At 49.4% G+C, this 20,374-nt stretch overlaps 1 protein-coding gene across 1 annotated transcript in view; it reads left to right on the forward strand.

Annotated features, from left to right (window-relative positions):
- Dnah11 (dynein axonemal heavy chain 11) overlaps positions 1 to 20,374 on the forward strand; it is a 260,465-nt gene that overhangs the window by 131,982 nt on the left and 108,109 nt on the right. Inside the window, exons 48-54 of the mRNA XM_055607564.1 lie at positions 998 to 1,100; positions 3,313 to 3,552; positions 5,949 to 6,110; positions 6,464 to 6,657; positions 9,542 to 9,704; positions 10,712 to 10,835; positions 11,410 to 11,552. Coding sequence (XP_055463539.1) covers positions 998 to 1,100; positions 3,313 to 3,552; positions 5,949 to 6,110; positions 6,464 to 6,657; positions 9,542 to 9,704; positions 10,712 to 10,835; positions 11,410 to 11,552 — 1,129 coding nt within the window. The remainder of the gene's footprint in view (positions 1 to 997; positions 1,101 to 3,312; positions 3,553 to 5,948; positions 6,111 to 6,463; positions 6,658 to 9,541; positions 9,705 to 10,711; positions 10,836 to 11,409; positions 11,553 to 20,374) is intronic.

The raw sequence follows: 20,374 nt of genomic DNA on the forward strand, positions 1-20,374 counted from the left end.
GTCATCACAGCAGACTGTCTGGGGCTGCTGAGTGAGCCCCTGCCTGCTGCCCCCTCCCCCGAAGGCGCTGTTACAGTCCGCTGTCATCACAGCAGACTGTCTGGGACGGCTCAGTCTTCTGGCAGCATTTTCTGCGTCTTCAGTTTGGAGTCTTGTTTGTATGTATGTGTCCATGGTATGTGTGTGTCCGTGTGTGTAGGTATACATGTTTGTACATATACCATGTCCACTGGTGGAGGCCAGAGCTCTTCATCAGATACAGATCACCAACTTAAGCTCTGACAGAGAGTGCTTTACCAGCCCTGCAGCTGCCCAGTGCCAGTCAGCTGGGCCCGGGATCCTCCTGTCTCAGCTGCCTGGAGGTCTCAGCTGTGCCGCCTGACTCTTAGGTGGCGGCTGGAGATCTGAATTCGGGTCCTGTGCTTGTGTGGCAAGCATCTTACTGAATGAGCCATCTTCCTGGCCCCTCTTTATATATAAGTATACTTTTCATCATGTTAAATGGAGCAATTTCCCTTCGTGTCTCTGCAAGATTGGACTGAGAAGTAGCTGAGCAGCAGAGTGGCTATGTGGAAATTCGGTCACACTAAGTTACTGAAGAAAGCTTGGCTTTCCCCGGTAGGGTGTGAATGTTCAGTCACATCTGGCTACCTTGCTCCCGTGACGGTAAACACTGGACGAGGGCACCCCAGCCTCCCACCAGGCTTCGCTAGGAGGACAGTGTAGTCTCCGCTCACACTCACATTACGAGCCATGTGAAAATCAGTGAGCAGTCACAGTGTGTATGGATTCAGCTCTTGATCTTGGCCTAGGCCTCCAATACATTTTTGTCACCTTCTGTTTTCTGAGCCCAGGTTTTGATAGCCCCCAGAGACAGCCCAGAAGGTCACTCTTGCAGAAGAGTGTGAAGATGAGGAGTGTATGATGGACGCCTTCATGACTGGTGGCTCGCTGTTTTGCCGTTCTTGGACTTGAGGCTCTGTTTTCCGTGCCTTAGGTATGACCGGCAGAAGGCGGTGCTTAAGGAGGTCCGAAACTGCCAGTACGTGGCCTGCATGAACCCTGCGGTGGGCAGCTTCACCCTCAATCCCAGGCTGCAGGTGGGTTGACACCCCACTCTCCCCGGTGTCCTCGGAAGTCAGATTCAAACCGTAGATTGTGCCTGGTGTGTTGGCATAGTCTTGAAATGCCAGGGCTGGGGCCGGGGAGGGGAGGCTGTGTAAGGAGTTCAAGGCCCACTTAAGCCACACAGTGAATTCCAAGGACGGGTGAGCTTCATAGTGAGGTGCTCTCTCTCCACGGAACGCCACATCCTGTTTCTCGGTGTTTATAAAGTCAGATCCTCCTTCCAGCTAACTAAGCAGATATGTTAGTTCCTAATCAGTACTGTGTTCTAGTCCCACCCACCGCCCGCTGCATTTGAACTCTTAACCTCTTGCATTAGTTGCATTTGATGAGGTGATGTTGACACATCGTTATTGAGCAAAGCTGGGAGTTGCCGCTGGGGTTCCTTCTTGGTCTTGCGTGTTCTGTAGGGTTGACACGTGTAAGGACAGGTGCCCACCATTGAAGTATCACCCAGCAGAGCTTCTGCGCCTGAGGTCTGCTCTGCTAGAAGCCCACCCTTCCTTTGCCTCTGCAGCCCCACAACCCTTAATCTTTGAACATCACTTTTGTTATTATGGTAAAATACACATCACATAAAGCTCACTAGCTTAACCAGCTCTTCCACTGGTGCAGTCGTGTGCGCTAACGGCTTTCTTGTGCCCTGTCACCACCATGTGCTTCTCTGAGCCCGTCTGTGAAAGGAAACTGTCCATTAGGCAGTGACGCCGCTGCTCTCTCCTGACAGCCTCTTCCTCTCTCCTCTGGGTCCTGGCAGTCCTGCTTTCCGTCTCTGTGACCCTGACTTCTCGAAACGCTTCATGTAAGCGGAGGCCCACACTGTCTAAGGCGTGCGCCACAGGCGTGCTGTGCTAGAGATCACGAGTGTAACGTGTAGCGTATCGCACAGTTTCCTTTGAAGCCTGGAGGTGGGCTGTTGTGTCCCCATGTTTTCCTTGTCTGTTCACTCACGGTGAGCACGGGGTCACTGCCAGGCTTTTTCTAGGGTGAATAAGGCCACTCTGCACATAGGCACGCAAACATCTCCTGGAAATCCCACTAGAGTCCTTTGGACTCTCCTCCCAGGGCAGGGGCTACAGGATCCGACAGCGACTTGGTTTGTGGCTTTTGGGAAGCAATCACTGTTTTTGCAATGGCCTGTCACCTCTAACCCCACCAGCAGCGTACCAGGCTTTTGGTTTCTCCACATCCTTGTCACACCTAATTTCCGCTGTTTCTTTATCCCAACTGTGCTAACGGAGCGAAGTAATATCACTATACTTTTGATTTTGCATTTCTCTGCTGAGACCGGAGAATTTTTCATGTGTTTCTTATCTATTTGTATATCTTCTTTGGGAGATGTTATTAAAATCTTTTTATTCATCTTTGGATCAAACATTTTGCTGTTGAATTTCAAGCATCCTCTCTATCTTGTGGATCCTTAATTCTTAAGCACTGGCCACTTTATTGTCTCCATAATTTTTTCTTTTTCCAAAGCAGTGTGTAGTGAGGTCACTTGGTGCCTCTCCTCTTTAGACTGGCTTCCTTTGCTCACCTTGGCCATAGCACTTAGAATGCCATATCTTCACTCTTGGTAGGTTCTTTATGTTTTCTTGCTGAGTGGCCTTTGCTGTATGAGTGGACAGGGTTAACTCATTCACCTGCCAAGGGACAGTGTGGTGGCTTTGCCTTCAAATTTCGGCAGTGACACATAAAGCTGCTGTCAACAAATACAGGCAATGATTTTCTGGTGCATATAAGCTTGCTATCTACATCAGCCGCAACTAACTTCCATGCAGTAGCCACACAGAGATGCTCTGTCCTTATCTGAGTCAGCTACAGGTAAGCTGCTCTGCTGGTCTTGTCTGATGTCTGAGCTTGTGTGGCCCAGGCTGGAGTGGTGGTGACAGTATGCCTCTGCCTCTGTATCTTTCACCCTTTAGCAAAGTCTGAAAGCTCATGGTGAGTCAGTGGCTTGACGGAACGAATGTGGACACCAAGCCTTTGACAGTGACTAGCTATTCTCATTTCTGCTTCACTCTGTGGGTTCAAGCGGGTCACGTGGCCAACCCCAGGGAAGATGGCAGTGATAGTGCATTAAATGGCAGTGGTCCTAAATAAAGAAGAGGATAAAATTCAAGTGCTTTGTTTGTTTGTTTTGCTTTTCCTGGCTTGGTCGTGATCTCTGTTGTCCTCGCTGTTTTCCAGAGGCATTTCACTGTGTTTGCATTCAACTTTCCGTCCTTGGACGCACTGCGCACCATCTACAGTCAGATCTTCAGCTTCTCTCTCCAGCAGCAAGCCTTCTGCCCGTCGGTTCTCAGCACTGGCCCCTCCTTGATCCAGGCAGCAACAGCATTGCACCGGATCATGGCACAGACCTTTGTGCCCACAGCTATTAAATTCCACTACAGTTTCAATCTAAGGGACCTAACGAACGTCTTCCAGGTACCTCAACTTGGAAGTTAGCTTCTGTAGTATCAGAATAGCTTCTGGCGACCATTTCTATAGCTACTTCAGCTTTAAACTGGGCTTTGTTCTTGTTTGTGTCCTGCTTTTCTTTTGCTCGTAAACCTCTCTGTGAAGTAATGTGGCAAGTTCTATGTCCTCCTTATCCATGAGACATTGGTTCCCTTGTTGTGCTGATTCAGCAAGGTGCCTGAGACTTGGTAAGGCATAGGCAGTGGGAATTTATTGCTCAGAGTTCAGCAGTACTGAGAAGTCTGCCATCAAGGTAGCAGCATGTTCAGCTCCTGGTGAGGGCCGGGTCTGTGTTTTCAAGACAGTGCCTTGAACACTGTGTCAGTCTGCTCCAGACAGGATGAAAGGGCACACACCTAGGGCTGCTTGTGTGAGGTCACTTCCTCCTTACTTAATAGTTGCCAGAGGTCCTGCCTCCTCATACAGCCACACAGGCAGTTAACATTTTTATTTAGTGTGTGTGTTGGGAGGGGGTAGTCTATGCGTGCCTATAGAGGTCACATGACAACCATGAAGCTAGTTCTCTCCTTCAGCCTTTATGTGAATTATGGAGGTTGGACTTGGTCATCAGGTCACCCACTGACCAGTCTCCCTGGCCCCACATAAATTTAGGGAGACAAACCGAGTGTGGCAGGTGGCGAGTTAGCGAGAGCAGTGAAGGCAGACACTTGAGCTCTGCAGATTAAGGGCTTTACTAAGTGCCAGGGAAGAGTAATTGGTCATGTTTTTGCATAAAACATCAATGTACTATTTTAAACACATATTAAAGTATAAAATCTTAAAGTACAGATCATTTCTTTTGATACTGAAAATTATCTTGATTACATGGTGTGTCAGGGACAGACACAGAGGCCAGGGCTCCAGTATCCCTTCCCAAGGCTTGCCCTAAAGTGGGGTGAGGGGCCACTTAAGATTCAAGCTGTGGCGTGTGGTAAAAGGGCAGCATGCACTACTCATTATATAAAGAGATTTCTAAAGAGGGAATCCGAGGTCTGGACGTCCTAACGGACGACATGTGCTCTGCAATGCACAGTGAAATACCTGAGGAGCTGAGACTCCAGCTTCCTCTGTGCAGAAGAAGATGAGAGTTCACAGGCCTTCCCACAGCATCAGGACGTAGCTTGGTAATAGCACGGGCCATTTGCTTTCATGCCTGTGTTTCTAGCACCTGCAAGAAAGGCTCTGATTAGTGGTCTTGTTTAAAAGCAAGTCTTAGGAGAAGAGGTGGCCAGAGACCTGGTCCTGCTGCTTCGCCTTCAGGACCAAGCTGCCAACTGCCTCAGATACCTGCCAACGTTGTCAGCCTCTCACAGCTTGACTTTTCACAGCATCCTCTGCGTGCGTTCTCATGTGTGCAAAGCAAACTGCTGGCTGTCCATGAGGCTGGGGTCACCTGTACCGCAGAGGCTTCAGGGCAGTGTTGGTGGGCACAGGAGGCATGGTGAATCCATGACAGTCCTGGATCTGCCTTCCAGGAGCAGACAATCAACATTTGGTATGGTGTGTGTGTGTGTGTGTGTGTGTGTGTGTGTGTGTGTCTGTGTGTGTGTGTGTGTGTAGAAAAGGGGTTAGATTGGCTGGTATGAAGGGATTAAATATAAGGAAAATTCTTTGAGTTTTATTGTACTTTGGTTTTGTAAAATCCATTGGAGACAGACAGACAGACAGACAGACAGATATGTTTGTATATATATATGTATATGTACATACTCTTGAAATAGTTTTAGGTGTACTCCTAAAATGGGTGTGATGAGGGAGCTGGAGAGATGGCCCAGCAGTTAAGTGCACTTGTGGCTCTCGGCGAGGTCCCAGGTTCAGTTCTAGCACTAACATGGCGGCTCGCAGCTGTCTGTAACTCCAGTTCTAATGGCTCTAGCTCCCTCTTCTGGCCTCTGGGAGTTTTTCTGGTGTGTGGTGTACATCCACACAGGCAAAACACTGTGCATGTAACACAACAATACAGGAACATTGTAAACCATGTGTGATAAGGGATAGAGAGAGGACGCCGTAGTTGGGAGCGCTGGCTGTTCCTCTAGAGGACCATGTTCAATCCCCAGCACCCACATGGTGGGTCACAACCATCTGCAACACCAGCCCCAGGGGACCTGAGGTCGCCTTCTGGCCTTCTGGCCTCCAAGCGCACCAGGCGCTTGTGTGCACAGACAGACTTTTAAGTGGGTGTGATGCTAAATTTCTGCTGCTGCCTAGGAGAATGTAGGGTTCATTTACACATGTACCCTTTTACTCCTGCTTGCTTCTTTCAAATTGCTAAACCCAGTGCAGAGTTAAAGAAATACTGAAAGGGTTCATTTGGACTGACAGTGTCCTAGAGTTAAGGCGGTGTTCCCCGTCCTCTCCCGCAGGGGATTCTGTTTGCTTCTCCCGAGTGTTTAACGTGCCCGGAGGACTTACTGCACCTGTGGCTTCACGAATCATCCCGTGTGTATGGAGACAAGCTGGTAGACACCAGTGACTGTGACTTATTTCACAGGAAACTACTGGATGTTGCCCATAAGCACTTTAAAGTGAGTGTGTGTATGTGAGCAGTCGCTGTTCATGGTTTCAGGCTGAGGTTGAGGGGGCTGAGCTGTGTGTGAGCAAGCGTACCTGCCTCTCCCATAGATGTGCTGGATACTGTCCTGCCTGCTACTCCTGCACAAGCTGGCATGGCACTCCGGCGGGAGGGGGGGGGGGGTGGCGGGGCTCCACCTCCCGCGGGCTGGGGGGGGGGTGGTCCTGCCACGGTTTCTCCTTCCCCCTGCTGGGGGTGTTCCTGCCACAGTTTCTCCTTCCCCCTGCTGGGGGGGGGGGCCCGCCCCAGTTTCCCCCTCCCCCCTGCTGGGGGGGGTCCTGCCACAGTTTCCCCTCCCCCCTGCAGGCTGCCGCGGACCACCTGCCGCTGCAGCAGCCGCTTATCTACTCCCACTTCGCAAGCGGCAGGGCAGCCCCCTGTTACAGGCCGGTGAGGGACTGGGACGCGCTGAAGGCGGTGCTTACGGAAACGGTGGACAGCTACAATGAACTCCACTCTGCCATGCACCTGGTGCTGTTTGAAGATGCCATGCAACACGTGTGAGTTTTTCGCCACCGTGGCCTCCGGTCCAGACCTGTCCCGCAGCACTAAACACACGTCACTGTTAGCCACGTCACAGGCTTGGTGGTGTGCACACAGGCAAGCTACCTTCTAAAGGGCCGCCAAGCCACCCGAAATGTCTTATTCACCGCAGGCCTGCCAGAGTCAGAGGAAGTGCTTGTGGGCTTCGTGGGTAGGACTTCCCCTGACTTACCCGGGTTCATGGATTAAGTGGGCCGGGCCGTTGTAGGACTTGGCCAGCTCCTGTGGCGTCTTACAGCAGTTAGTGAAGACAAAAGGATGGGCATATCTTAGAAGTTAAGGAAGTTGCCTGCCCTGGGGTGGAGCTTGACCATGCAGGCTCACGGCCTGGTCTGGACACCTCTCTCCAGTCTTTTCTCCAGAGAAGCTTGAGTGTGTGAGAGCTCCAGGTGAGCATTTACAGAGCTCAAACAAACGAGCAGGGAAACACTTGAGAGTAATATGTCACGCCAAGAAGTGTAACAGCGGACAAAGGAAGAAGATGCCATTGAGAGGCCTTCACAGACATCCCCAGGGCTGGAAGGGTTCCGTCTTTCTGGTATTTTCCTCAGACCCTGAAGGACTCACATACTTGGAGTAAGACATACCCTAGTAACAAGATTTCTTTACTTCTCGTGTGCATTAAACTTTCTTCACGTGGCGTCCAGATAGTTTTACACTTTTAGTGTGGCTGAGACTTGACTATGGTCTGTCTCCTAGACACATAAAATGCTTGGGGTTTTAGAGCAGTTAAGACTGGATTCTGAAGAGACTGGTGTCTGAGGGAGGGCCGCATGTCTACATGATAAGCACACCACACTATGGAAAGACTGGGGAGGGGCCCATTGCAGAGGGCAGCTGTGGCTCTGAACCAGGAATGCTCAAATAACAGAGTAGAAGATGGAGGCGGCTGCGGCCTAGCATGGGTTAAAGACAGGGCAAGCAAACTGCAGCTGGAGCAGCATAAACAGGCCTGATGTCCACAGGACGTCCTCACAACCCAGGTCAGAAAACAGGCTGCAGCACGGCTCCCAAGCCGCTCACCAGCTCTGGGGCCACCGGGAGGGAAGGCTTTCCACCCTTCCAGGAAGACAGTGCTCCTGGCCAAGCCAGCCCCACTCAGCCAGGCCTTTCTATAAGGGATGGCAGACAGAGTTACAAAGGTAGAAGGCAAATCGCTAAAAGCGGGGAAGTTACTCATGAAAAGAAGTGAATCGAGTCAGGGGACTATAGGAAGTTCAAATTTTAGAAGAGTTACTATAAAGTATGTGGCCTTGGGGCTGAAGAAAAGCATAGGGACCTCCCCACCCTGCAAGCTTGCTGAGTATCAAGAGTTTCCCTGATGCCTTCATTACACACAGCAGGAGTCCAGGTGGAGACAGTGAGTTATTGGCCACACAGTTCTGCGTGAGCTGTGATTTTCTGACAGCAGGCATGGCAGGTGAAGCCAGTCCCCTCCAATGCTGAGGGAAGAAAGCTCCCCCTATGGGGAAGAGTATCTAGCCTTCCGTATGGGCTTCCTTGTGGCCCAAGCCTTAGACCGTTTTTCTGCTCAGAGACTGAGATTAAAGCTGAAGGACTCAGCATTAAGGAAGACTTAAGAGAGTGTTCTTAAGCTTTGAAGAAAGGGACACCACCACTTACTGGATCCTGTTAGATAGAAGACGTGTGTTACGACACAACCAAAGCCTATCTCCAGACTTGGGGTTTCTGTCCTGCCGTATCTTTCCCAAGGTCATTTTGTGCTCACATGAGGTGAACAAGCTTGTAAAAATGACCCATCTTTTCAGTCACTGGAGACTTGACATGACAGTGCCCATCAGCCCCGGAATAAGTGACTCCGGCTTCAGTTTTCCAGAGGGAAGAGCGATGTGGGTCATCCAGGCTAGAATTCAAGCTTGTTTCAGAAAAGCAAACATGATAGCACCCAGCTTTTGCTTGTTTTGTGGGTGGTTTTTTAATTCGCACAACACATATAACGAGCTATTTCTTGAACTTAATCAGCATTACACTGATGATAAAACCAGTGTGTTCATACCTGAGAGAGTGCAGCAATGACAGGAGTAGGAAAAGTCAGAATGCCTTGGCCAAAGTAGGTGAGGGGCGGGCTGACCTGTCAGAAACTTGACTTTCCAATAACAGTGACTAAGGTTGTGGCCTACACATGGGGCTTTAGTGAGAGGAAAGCCAGGGTCCTACCAAGAAACAGGTGATGGGGGTTAGAGAGATGGCTCAGTGCTTCAGAATACTTTCTGCTTTTGCAAAGGCCCCAGGCTCAGTTCCCAGCACTGACCTAACGGCTTCCAGCCATCTGAAACTCTAGTTCCAGGGGACCCCGTGCTTCTGACCTCCTCAGGCGCCAGGGACGTGGTGGGTGTGCACAGGGGCAGAGGGGACACGCCCACAAGCTGTGAATAAGCATGTTAAAGAAGCAAGTCTTTAGTCTCCTTGCATGAGGTACACTGCAAGGACTTAGCCGGAGCCAGCCCACTCTTCGCAAAGTGGCTCTAGAGCAAAGCTTTCAAGCAAACGCTGTCCTCCCTTGATGTCTTTGTATTGGGGGGCTGCAGAGGATTGGGATGTTGTTGTTAATCAAAACTTTAAAAGTTGGCGCTCACACAGGGGCCTTGTGAATATTTTCAAGTGGTAAGTAGTGACTCAGTGAAAGTCCAAAAGGGGGCTGCTGGGAAATTCCGTTGGCAAGTCCCTGTAAACCAGAGTCTTTGCTTGAGGGGAAGCATGGGAACAGGGATTGAATGTTCCCGTAAGACTGGTACTTCATCTCTACTCATTTCTCTAAAATGCAAGCGAATACAGGAGGGGGCGTTCTGCTTCTCGCCTCTAAAGCCCTCCTGTCTCCAGGTGCCGCATCAGCCGCATCCTTCGGACCCCTCAGGGCCACGCCCTCCTGGTCGGTGTCGGAGGCAGTGGCAAGCAGAGCTTGTCTCGGCTGGCAGCTCACCTCTGGAGCTTGGAGGTCTTTCAGATCACACTGACAGAAGGCTACGGGACCGCAGAGCTTCGGGTGAGCGGAGCGACGGGGAAGCAGTATTCCAGTTATCCACAGGAGGGTGCGTGAACCCAGATGAGGTTCCAGTCTGCGGACGGTCACGTCTTCATGTGGCCTGAGCGTGCTCCCGTGTGCTGGAAGTCAGGTGCAGGCCCTCCCAGCACCGAGCGCAGCGTGAAGACCAGTGCAGCAGCGGTCAGTGCGCAGGGGGCCCGGAGACGAGGGTGGCTGCCGGGGATGAGGCAGACCTAACGCCCTCGCTGTTTTTGTCTAAAGTGTGTTCTCGTTGGCTGAGTCTGTGGCCAACTGTATTTCGGGCCATTTGTCCAGCAGACAGAGAATAAATAAACTGGGAGTGAATCCATGTCCGCTCTGCAATGTAGACAGGGACTCCCAACGCTTGGTGAGAAGGAGTTCTGTCCTCATTCCTCTGATGGTCAAATTCAAACACATTTCTATGATCTGTACAGGTTCAGTAACATAAGCCTGGCTGAAAACAATATTGCCTTGTGTATATGAACATGTTTTTATTTCTGCCTTAAATGAACTCAGTGTTCAATGCTATTTGTGTCCTTATATGACCAAGAACATAAAGTATAAAGACACATCCTTTGGAACTGCGGGGAGGTTTTTCTCCCCTTTGGGTAAGAGTGTGCGAACAGCCTGCCACAGAAACAGTGTGCTTTTAGTATTGCTGACCAAGTAATGAAGCGCAACGACTTTGGAGGAAGAAGCGATTGCAGGAGTGAGCAGAGAAGGGCCACAGGGTTACGGAGGTGCCCCTGAGCTCGCAGTCACGCTGTTAGAAAAAGGACGGGTCTCAGCAGCAGCCTGTTCCGCCCCTGGGCTCCACTAAGTCGCACGATGCTCACCAATAAACGCCTAAACGGGTGGAGGGGTGACAGGTCACTGGAGGAGAGGCACAGTACTGGCCCACATTCCCTCCCAGCACCCAGCCACACACCCCCAACACCACATCAGCGTTTTAACAAAGCATGAGCGATGGCTTCCTTTCCTTACAGGTAGACCTGGCCAATCTGTACATCAGAACGGGAGCCAAGAACATGCCCAGCGTGTTCCTGCTGACAGATGCCCACGTTCTAGACGAGAGCTTCCTCGTGCTGATTAATGACCTGCTGGCATCCGGTGATTAAATGGACACATTTCTTGAAAGATCTTTCCTAATGACAAATTATCTGTAGTTTCAACGAACTTTAGAGAGAGATAATTTGTCTTTGGGATGTTTTCTAGGGCAGCCTTTGGGGAGAGAGCTACCAAGCTGACTGATTTGAACTGTATTGCTTTCTTAGTGAGCTTTCGGCTGAGAAGTGCCTGCAAGAGGCTGACCTAGAGTAAACGCTATTCCTCAGTGTGCGGGGTAGAGGGCGCTGGTTTAGGGTGAGGGGTCGATAGGGTGTACAGTGGGGTGCAGTGAGGGCTGTGTGGGCGCGTACGTGTAAGCGTCCAGTGGCGGGGGGGTGAGAGCTGTGGGAGGGTCGTGTCTAGAGGAAATGCAGCCCTAGAGAGTGCACAGCTAACTGCTGGCTCTCAGCGAGTTCTGTCTTCTCAGAGCAAAGGGCAAAGGAAAATGACATCCCTGATTTCAAACTTTGTCTTTAAGCGTAGCTTCATCTTAGAAAGCATGTCAAACGTTAGAAAAGCCAGTCCACAGTGTAAATTGCAAGACTGTTACATAATTCTGCCCATTCTTTGGGGGTAGGAGACATCCCGGATCTGTTCAGTGATGAAGATATGGACAAGATAATTTCTGGGATTCGTAATGAAGTTCGTGGTCTTGGCATGGTGGACTCCAGAGAAAATTGCTGGGCATTCTTTTTGGCTAGAGTCCGCCTACAGCTCAAAGTAAGAATCACGCATTTCACCTGTGTACCGCCTTAAAGCTGTTGTTGACATTCTAATGTGCTTCTCAGCCAGGATTCATATCATGGATTTGAATTTCGATGACGTCTTTTCTCAGCCATGTCCAAAGTGTATGTCTGGGACCTAAGCAGCCCTGGGCCGGGCAGGACATAGGACATGCTATCAAAGCCATGTTCCTCTGTCCTGAGGAGCTGATGTTGTAGGAAGTAGGGAATGTCACCAGGAGCTGTCCTATGGGACAAGTGTACCTAGCTCATGGGCAGAGGGGGCAGCTGCCTCCTTACAGGAATAGCTTGTCCTGGAGAAGAGTGCTGCGTTTGTCCGGCTTGAACAGGAACTGACCGGAGGTGCATTTAGGGAGAGGAAACAGTGCTGTCATTTTTCGTTTAGATTTATTTATTGTTTTTCATGAGTGTGGACGTTTTGCCTGAATAAGTGGACGTTCACCACAAGTGTGCCTGGTACCCATGGAAATCAAAAGAAGGTGTCATGTTCCCTTGAGCTGGAGTTACAGATGGCTGGGAGCTACCAGGCTTGTGCTAGAATCTGGACCCAGGTCCTCGGTAACAGCAGGAAACACTCTTAGCTTCTGAGTCCTTTCTCCATCTCCTTGAGAGGAGACTGTTCATGAAAAGAATCTGTTCGGAGAAAGCCAAGATAGCTCCGAAGGGCGCAAACATGGAGTCCTTGTGGGGGAGCATGGTTAGAGGCTGGGGTAAAGCGAGGCACTCACGCCACATGAGCAGCAGGCAGGACTGCACTGATGTGGAGCTGAGGTACCCGCATGTTCGGATAGTCTTATCTCGAAACCCTTCCGATTACACCTTGCTCTGGGGCGGAGGGAGTCAGTGCAAGTGGCTGCTTCAGGGGTCCTTGGTCTGGAGAAAAGCCCTCCAAGGCTGTGGGTGCCTCCTAACACTGTTATAGCAATTTAGCTCTTCCTAGTGCAGTTAGTGTCCTAGTGAGGTGTTTGCTTCGCTGTCTCTTCCACGGTCTCTGCACCCCTCAGCTCGGTGACAAGTTCTCTGTGAGCTACACAGTGGGGGACAGCATGGAGCGGAGCGGACAGCAACAGCAGCAGCCCGGAATCAGCTCCTTGGATCTGAACCTTTTAAACTCAGCCCAGAATTACTCAGTGACATTAACTCTTCCGGCTACCCTTGAGGCAGGCTAGCGAGAGCCATGGGAGTTCCTTCAAGATTACCTTTCACCACAACTAATAACGGAGCTCAGACTAAGCTGGGACCAGGAATTTTCCTGCCTTATCTACCTAGTGCTAGGATGACAGGTGCCACCTGCCTGGTCTTCCAGGGTTATCTTGCTTCAGAGCAGGGGTTCTCAACCTATGGGTCACACCCCTTTGGGGATGAATGACCCTTTCACATTGATCACACATTTAATCAAACATCCTGCAAATGATATATACATGTGGATATGCACACTATGACTCATAACAGAGAAAAACTGCCGTTATGAAGTAGCAATGAGATAATCTTATGGTTGGGGGTCAGCACAACATGAGGAACTGTATTAGAGGTCATAGCATCAAGAAGGAACCACCGTCTTAGAGGCAGTTGCAACTCACAGGGCTACAGAGGAGAAAGCCCAGCTGAGATCTCAGAACCTCACCCGTCAGCCCAGCCTGGCTCACCAGCCTTCGGAGACCCAGGGTCTCCTCAACTTTTCCTTCGCCAGCATTGTCTGGATACCTCTTTCCTGCTCATCGCAGGACCGAGTACATTCACATTCCAGTCAGGGAGAGAAGAAAGGAGAAAAGGACCTAGTTACCATTTCAGGAAACCAGAACTCAGCCTCCCATAATACCCTGAGCTGAAATCTTACTGGTCGTGAGTGTGTCAGAGCTACAGTGGGCTCAAGGGAGGGAGGATTTGATATCCACACATTTCCTGTATGATACAACATTGGGAACACAGGTGTGCCTCAGCTTACCACAGGGTGATTTCCCAATAAGCCCACCGTGGGTCAAGCTTTGTAAGTTGGGATACATTCATGCATCTGTGCGATGTCAAAGCTTCACGTCACAGTAGACTCAGCCCCCTCACTGGCACGGCTGACCAGTGTCAGAGGACAGCAGAGCATCTGACACCAGCCAAGGAAAGGTTAAAATTCAGGAGTCTCAGCATGACTTCTACGGAATGTGTGGTGCTCATGTGCCGTCAGAGTTGAAATCACAAGCTAGCAGCCACAACTGAGGAACAATTTGAAGGAGTGTTTCCTCTAGAGTATAATTTTTTGCTCTACATGGGGAAGAGGAAGCTGAGAGACATCATGTTATGCTTCCTCCAGAGATGTCTTCATCTTAACACCGTGTGTCTCCTTAACAGCGTCACGCACCATGTCTGTCACACCCAGAATCGCCCGTTACCAGACCTCCTTCAGATTCTTAGTTCTCTCTCCTTGCTGAGCTGCTTCCGCTGGTTCCAGGGTCGCCCTATGGAAACGAGCAATACTTCCTTACATGTTCTAGGATCTAATGACCGTTTCTGTTCGAGAGTTTCCTTACTCTCACGTGTTCACATGTGTGATCGAAGACCAGCATCGTCTTGCCACACTCTGCTGCCATCCGATTTCTAACTAAATCATGCTAACTGCTTATTTTCTATAAGAGAGAATTTGACTTTTATGATGTCGTATGCTCTGTTGCTCTCATAAACTCTATCTTATTTTAATATGGGGAAATACTGCCTTTTAACTTTGAGTAGCTATCTTACCAACTTTGTTGGTGGCTTTCCAGGGTGTGTGGGGGGGGGCCTATGGGTGCCTCCGTGTGCAGGCACTTATGCACAGAGCTGGATGCTGTAGATGTCTACATGTCGGAGGCAACCCCAGCGTCATCCCCCGGTGCCCTCCACCTTGTATTTGAGGCAGCGTCTCTTGGTGCCCCGGTCCATCACCAGATAGGCTAGGTGGGCCGACCAGGGCTTCTGGGGATTTGCCTACCTGCTTCCAGCTTCACCCTTACTGGAGTTACATGTATTGGCACAAACCTCCAGCTTTTATTCTGTTGTGTGAGACCTGGTTATGTGGCCTGAGCTAGCCTCACACTTACCAGCCTTTGACCCCGGCCTTCTAAGGGCTGGATTACAGGCCTGCCCTGTCCACCTCGACCCTCTCAGATTCTGGGAGCTGGTTGAAGACATCTAGCCTGCAGAATTATTTTTGACTGTGCGCCTTATCCCCACAGCCTTGGTAAGGACTGCAGAAGAACGGTCCAGGGATGCCAATGGTGATGGTCTCTGGACCCTGGCTTGAGTGGAAGTCTCTGATGGCTTCCTGTTGACTTTTGGTTTCACTCACCCATTTTGTCAAGGAGGTCTCCACTGAATTCCTTTCAGTATATACTGAGATAATTACATAGTTTCTCCTTGGGCTTATTAATATTCCCAGAGTTAAGACCGACACTGAACGCTCGACACTGTCATATTCTTGCAGCCAGCAGTCTGTCTTTAAGCATTTTCTCTCATGCTCCAACACAGCAAGGCTTGCGGAGGCAGAGATCTGCCTTACTCAATCTGCTGACCTTCCCGGAGGGAGAACTAATATGCAAAAGCTGCCGGCTCTCCAATTAACGACAGCTTCATTCGTCGCCGTCTCCGTGTATGACCCTCATCTTTGCGGTATTAGAAAGCCGTCCACATTACTCTGCTGTTTTCTCACACTGTGCAGTTTTATCAGCTCAGGCCACAGACTGGGGTCTGACAGGCTATATCTTCTTTGCCTCTGCTCCTGATTTGGACAAGGTGGGCAGCAAACTGTGCCCCAGGGGTTGCTGGTGCCGTCACTCATGCTCACCACCTTGCACTGGTTGGAGATGCTGAGAGTGTGTTAGCACCTGCTGCCCTCTGAGTCCACAGGCAGGTGGACTGTTTCGCTGTTGCCAGCTGTTGACTGCGTGTCCTTGGATCAAAGGACCCAGTGAGCTGACGTCAGATGCCTTTTCTCCTTCACTCGTGTAGAGATGAACCTCCCTCCAGTCCTCATCCTGTACTAGAGAAACAGCAATTTCACCTCTCCTCCTCGGCCCTTGGGCTAACCCAAGAAACGTGTCTGTGTCTACAGTTTCCCTTGGTCTGAGATTTCCCTTGCTGCCCATCTGATAGGGTAGCGCATGGCTCTACTGTCCAGACTTAGACACCTGTGTTTTCATGTCTGTCTTGGAACATGTAGAGAGATACATTTTTGAATGACAGTCATTCTAGAGAATTTAAAAATAAAGAACCACATAACGAAATGAATACTGATAAATTGCATCCAAGTTTACTGTATGTAAACACTGTGTCTATATCTGTGCATAATGAATATACATTCAGGAAGGCTTTAGTAACATTTTCCTTTCCTTTAATGTTATTTATTTATTCAGTTATTTATTTTAGTTTGAATGCCCACCCAGAAAAAAAGTAAAATAGTTCAGGAATTTGATGCACAAAATATAAAATTTAGTGCAAATGTGATTTATTCTCAATAACTACTTACAGTTATTAGAAACTATCCATTTGTCCAATTCCTACTGGTTTGCTGATTTTTACATGTTTGAAGAAGATTTTTATGTAGTTAATAGTATATGTCAGTAATGTCCTTTCCTGTTCTACATTTTGCCTGTTTTTCTCTAATTTTATCATAATTCTCACAGTTTTCTTTATAATGTTCTTTATTTTTCATTTATACATATTTTAAATTAAGAGTGGTTTTCTTTAAGTATTTTATTACGTATACAATGTTCTGCCTGCGTATACAGCTGAACTCCAGAAGGGGGCACCAGATCTCACTATAGATGGTTGTGAGCCACCATGTGGTTGCTGGGAATTGAACTCAGGACCTCTGGAAGGGCAAGCAGTGCTCTCAACCTCTGAGCCATCTCTCCAGCCCCACATTTATACATATTTTAAGTCAGATATTTTCTTCTCACTTCTGTTTTAATTCTGCACTGTGTCATTTAAAAATAGTGTTCTTAATTTTCTTTAAATGATAACATTTTAGTGGTTAGCCCTAAGTTTTTTTATATAGCATAAAGTGATTTTACTGTATTTTTACCACAGAAAATTTCCCTGAGCTTCTTATATAACTTCTCTAACCGACTGTCTTTTGAAGTGTTACCTAGCTCATATACTAAACGCCTAAATATATAGGATAAAATGTCTGGGAGTGGCCTCAGGCCCGACTGCCCTGCCCACCTATGAACAGACGCGTCAGCTGCCCGTCACTAGGAGGAAGCAGATCCAAAGACCAAGAACTACAGTTCTGTGGCTCTCGCCTGTCTGTGCTTAGCCCCTTGCTTCTGAGCCCGAGCTACGGCAAAATATCATGGCGGGACGCATACGGCCGGGCGCACATGATGGGGTGCAGAGCTCTCGAGTGCAGGGGGCCTGCAGACGAGGCGGCCGTTCTGGGGTCAGTGCCCCCGCCTCCTGCACGCTCGGGTCTCTCTCCGTATCATGAGAGCTTGAATGGCCTGGCTCCCTGATGGAGTGAGGAGCTCGGCACAGTCACTCCTAGCAGCCCCTGCTCTGAGTGCTCCTGCACAGGCACCAGTGCGGAGCTCTGCAGGCGTGCTCTTCAGGCACGGCTCTATCCACAGCTGGCTGCCCCTCCTGCCACGAGGAAGAGGAAGCCAGGGCTGGCCACCGACGGCTCTGTCCATCTCTGGTCTGCCAGAATCAACCTCCCCATTTTCTGATTATTGGTAACTTGCGGATATTAAGGAGACAAAAGCTACTCTCTGCATCAGTTAATTTTCTATTTCGGTGATAAAATACCAAACCCAAAAATAATTTAGAGGGGGGGAAAGGGTTTATTTTAGCTTATGACTAAAGAGGCATAGAATCCTTTGTGATAGACAGCATAGAAACGTGGAATGTTTCCCGCCAGAGCAGGAAGCTGGCTGATTTTATCCACACACAGGAGAGAGAAAGCACAGAATTGGGATGAGGCTACAAATGCTCAAAGCCTGACACCAGTAACAGACTTCCTGCTACTGTTCTCCACCTCCTAAAGGATCCATAACCTTCCCAAACATCACGACGAACTGGGGACCAAATACAGGTGCCTGTGAAGGATAATCTTACTCCACAGTGCCTTGTGCTGTATATCTGAGGGGCGCACACTTTGGTATTGAATAAGCCAGCACAACCAAACAAAAATAACATAAATATCAGTATTTTATTCGCCCAAATAGAGCTTTTCAAGCTGCCACCTGCTTACATCCTCATTTAACCATTTGTCAAGTGTTTATTGGGGTCCTGTGATGTGCCGGATCCTGGGGAGGTGGCAGGAGTCTGAACACCCCAGCCCATCTGGAGCCTGCCTCACTGTGGGAGCCAGACATCAGTTTAATAGCTCCATTAACTAGCATGAACCTCCATCTCTCAAATGAAAGCGGATTAGATGCCCTAAGAGAGAGCCCAGCGGTAAAGATCTCACCGAGGGAATGGCTGGAGAATAGACCTCTTCTCTGTTATTTTATTCTCTAAAAGGTGGGTCCATGCGCATGTGCGTGAGCATTCACGTGTGGCTAGCTGAGCTGTGTGTGGGCGTGCAGAAGGATATGCATAAGATGAGGGTGCCAGAGGGCAACCTGGTGTCATGCTGCTGTGAGTCTCCGTTCTTTTTCTTTCTGAGACAAGGTCTCACTGTCCTGGAGCTCTCTCTAGACTGGCTAGGCAGACAGCTCCAGACCCCACCCCCATCCCATCTGTGCCTCCCTGGCACGGGGATTACAAGCCTGCGCTGCCACACCTGGCTTTTTTTATATGACTGGCTTCTAGCGAGCTAGTTCTCCTGCTTGCAAAGCGAGCACCTGAACCTCTGAGCTGCCCCACAAACCCCTGAAAGGAACTTCTAACAGCGGTAATGAAAGGCTCAGTCTCAGAGCAAAGGTGGTCACTTCACACAGAATATACTTTGCGTTTATGAAAGTGTTCTGTGTTCAGTGTTTTGTTAACACTTAGATCTGGGGGTTCCCAGTGGAGTGTGAGTCCTTCCCTACCCATGTGGAGGATAGTGCCCTAGTAATGCCAGCTGCTCTGCCAGCGGAGCCACAGAAGCTACATGAGATAGATGTCTCACACACTGATCTGTTTACAGGAAAGATGGGTGTCAATCTTTTTTTTAAAAACTAACAAAAATTAAGGCTGTGCAGACTAGCCTGCACAGCAGCACGAGTTCGATGCAAGCCCAGGTGACACGCAGGGCTTGGGAATGAACTTTTCCTCCCGATGCTATTCCTTAGAAGGAGAGGTGTTCTTTGCCATGGAGATTGAATGCACATTCTCTGCAAGAAGAACAATTTCCGTGTTTTACAAAATGGAAGAGGTTGTGGAGATAGCCCTGCAGGTAAAGCACTTCCCATGCATGAGTGAAGACTTGAGTTCAAATCCCCAGGACCCACACAAAACTGAATGCCGCAGCACAGGCCTGCAACCTCAACACTCCTGCAGTGAGAAGTGAGGTGGAGGCAGCAGAATGCCGGAAGCTGTGGGGTCAGCTAGCCTGGCTTACACTGCAACAGACCCAAAAGGAGGCCTTGTCTCAAACAAGGTGGAAGTCAAGGACAGACGTGTGCATTGTGCGCGCACACACACACACACACACACACACACACACACACACACACACACCACAAATTAGAGAAACAAGAAATTCTTTTTAGGAAAACCTTAAATCTGAGACAATTTGGTTGTGTGCTGTCTGAAGCAGGCACTCAAGTCAGGGGGTCTTGTATACACCCACTTGGAAGATGCTGCTGGATCTTTTGAAAAGAATTGAAATTAAAAGCTGATTCGATGGGCATAATATAGGAAGACATGAGGAGGATGATAAAGGGAGAGTTTTCAGACAGAAAATGCATTCTATAATGAAAGTCCATTCCATAGGGGCTGCCTCAGCCAGACTCGGGCTTATTGTTCTTGAAGCAGACAGGGACTTTGGGTGATAAACGCAGACATAAGTTATGGATAGATGCTTCAGGAGTAAGGGTGTGGGAGGCTCCCTTCTACCTGAGAATAAACTACATCAGCTGGAAAAATACAGTGGCTGTGGCAATTCAAATTTCCATTAGGAGATGAAATGGCCTGAGGCCTGTTAGTGATACACAAATATGTTCTCGGGAAGGGATCGTAGCCACAAAAAACTGGAACACTTAACAAAGCGTGGTGACATGAGGGTATTGCAAACCAGTCATAACACCCATGTGGGGAAGGAAAAAAAAACAGTAAATTCTCTGCTGCTAATCCCAAAGCAAGTTCTTGACACCTGAGACCCTGATGGTAGAGCTGCTGGTTCAGGGGCCATGGCTTCAGGGTTGGCTTTTGCACTAGGGAGAATGTGCTTTGGGAAACAGCACAGCTGCCTGCTCTTAACCTTGTTTTCCTCCTAGCTACCTGTCTTCCTGTCCCCACTGATGGCTCCTTTGCAATTGTCAGGCACTCTGGTGAAGGGTGGGTGACTATGAATGAGTCTGGGTGCTTCCTGAAAGGCAGACAGCATGAGCTCAGGTAAGGGATGGGGTCCTCTCTTGTAACACACACTAACCTGAGTTTACGTCAAGACAAGGCTGTCTAATTGAGAACCCTGCTTCCCACCCAAAGCTTGCTGGTTAACGCACTGTGCAGCCTGGCCTGTGGGTTCGCTGCCGATCTTGTCTCTGGAGACCTGGCTGGCGCTTCTGTGGCAGGTGTCTCCAGGCAGATGTGGCAGAGCTAATGTGTTGTCTGGTCCTCTCTTTGGGATCCTGTTCACAGTGCCCAGGACACGTCAATACCTGGGCTTGCCTGCCTGGCTCTTGCATT

Source organism: Psammomys obesus, unplaced genomic scaffold, assembly GCF_907164565.1.
Source record: "Psammomys obesus unplaced genomic scaffold, mPsaObe1.curated_primary_1811, whole genome shotgun sequence".
Taxonomy (NCBI): Eukaryota; Metazoa; Chordata; class Mammalia; order Rodentia; family Muridae; genus Psammomys; species Psammomys obesus.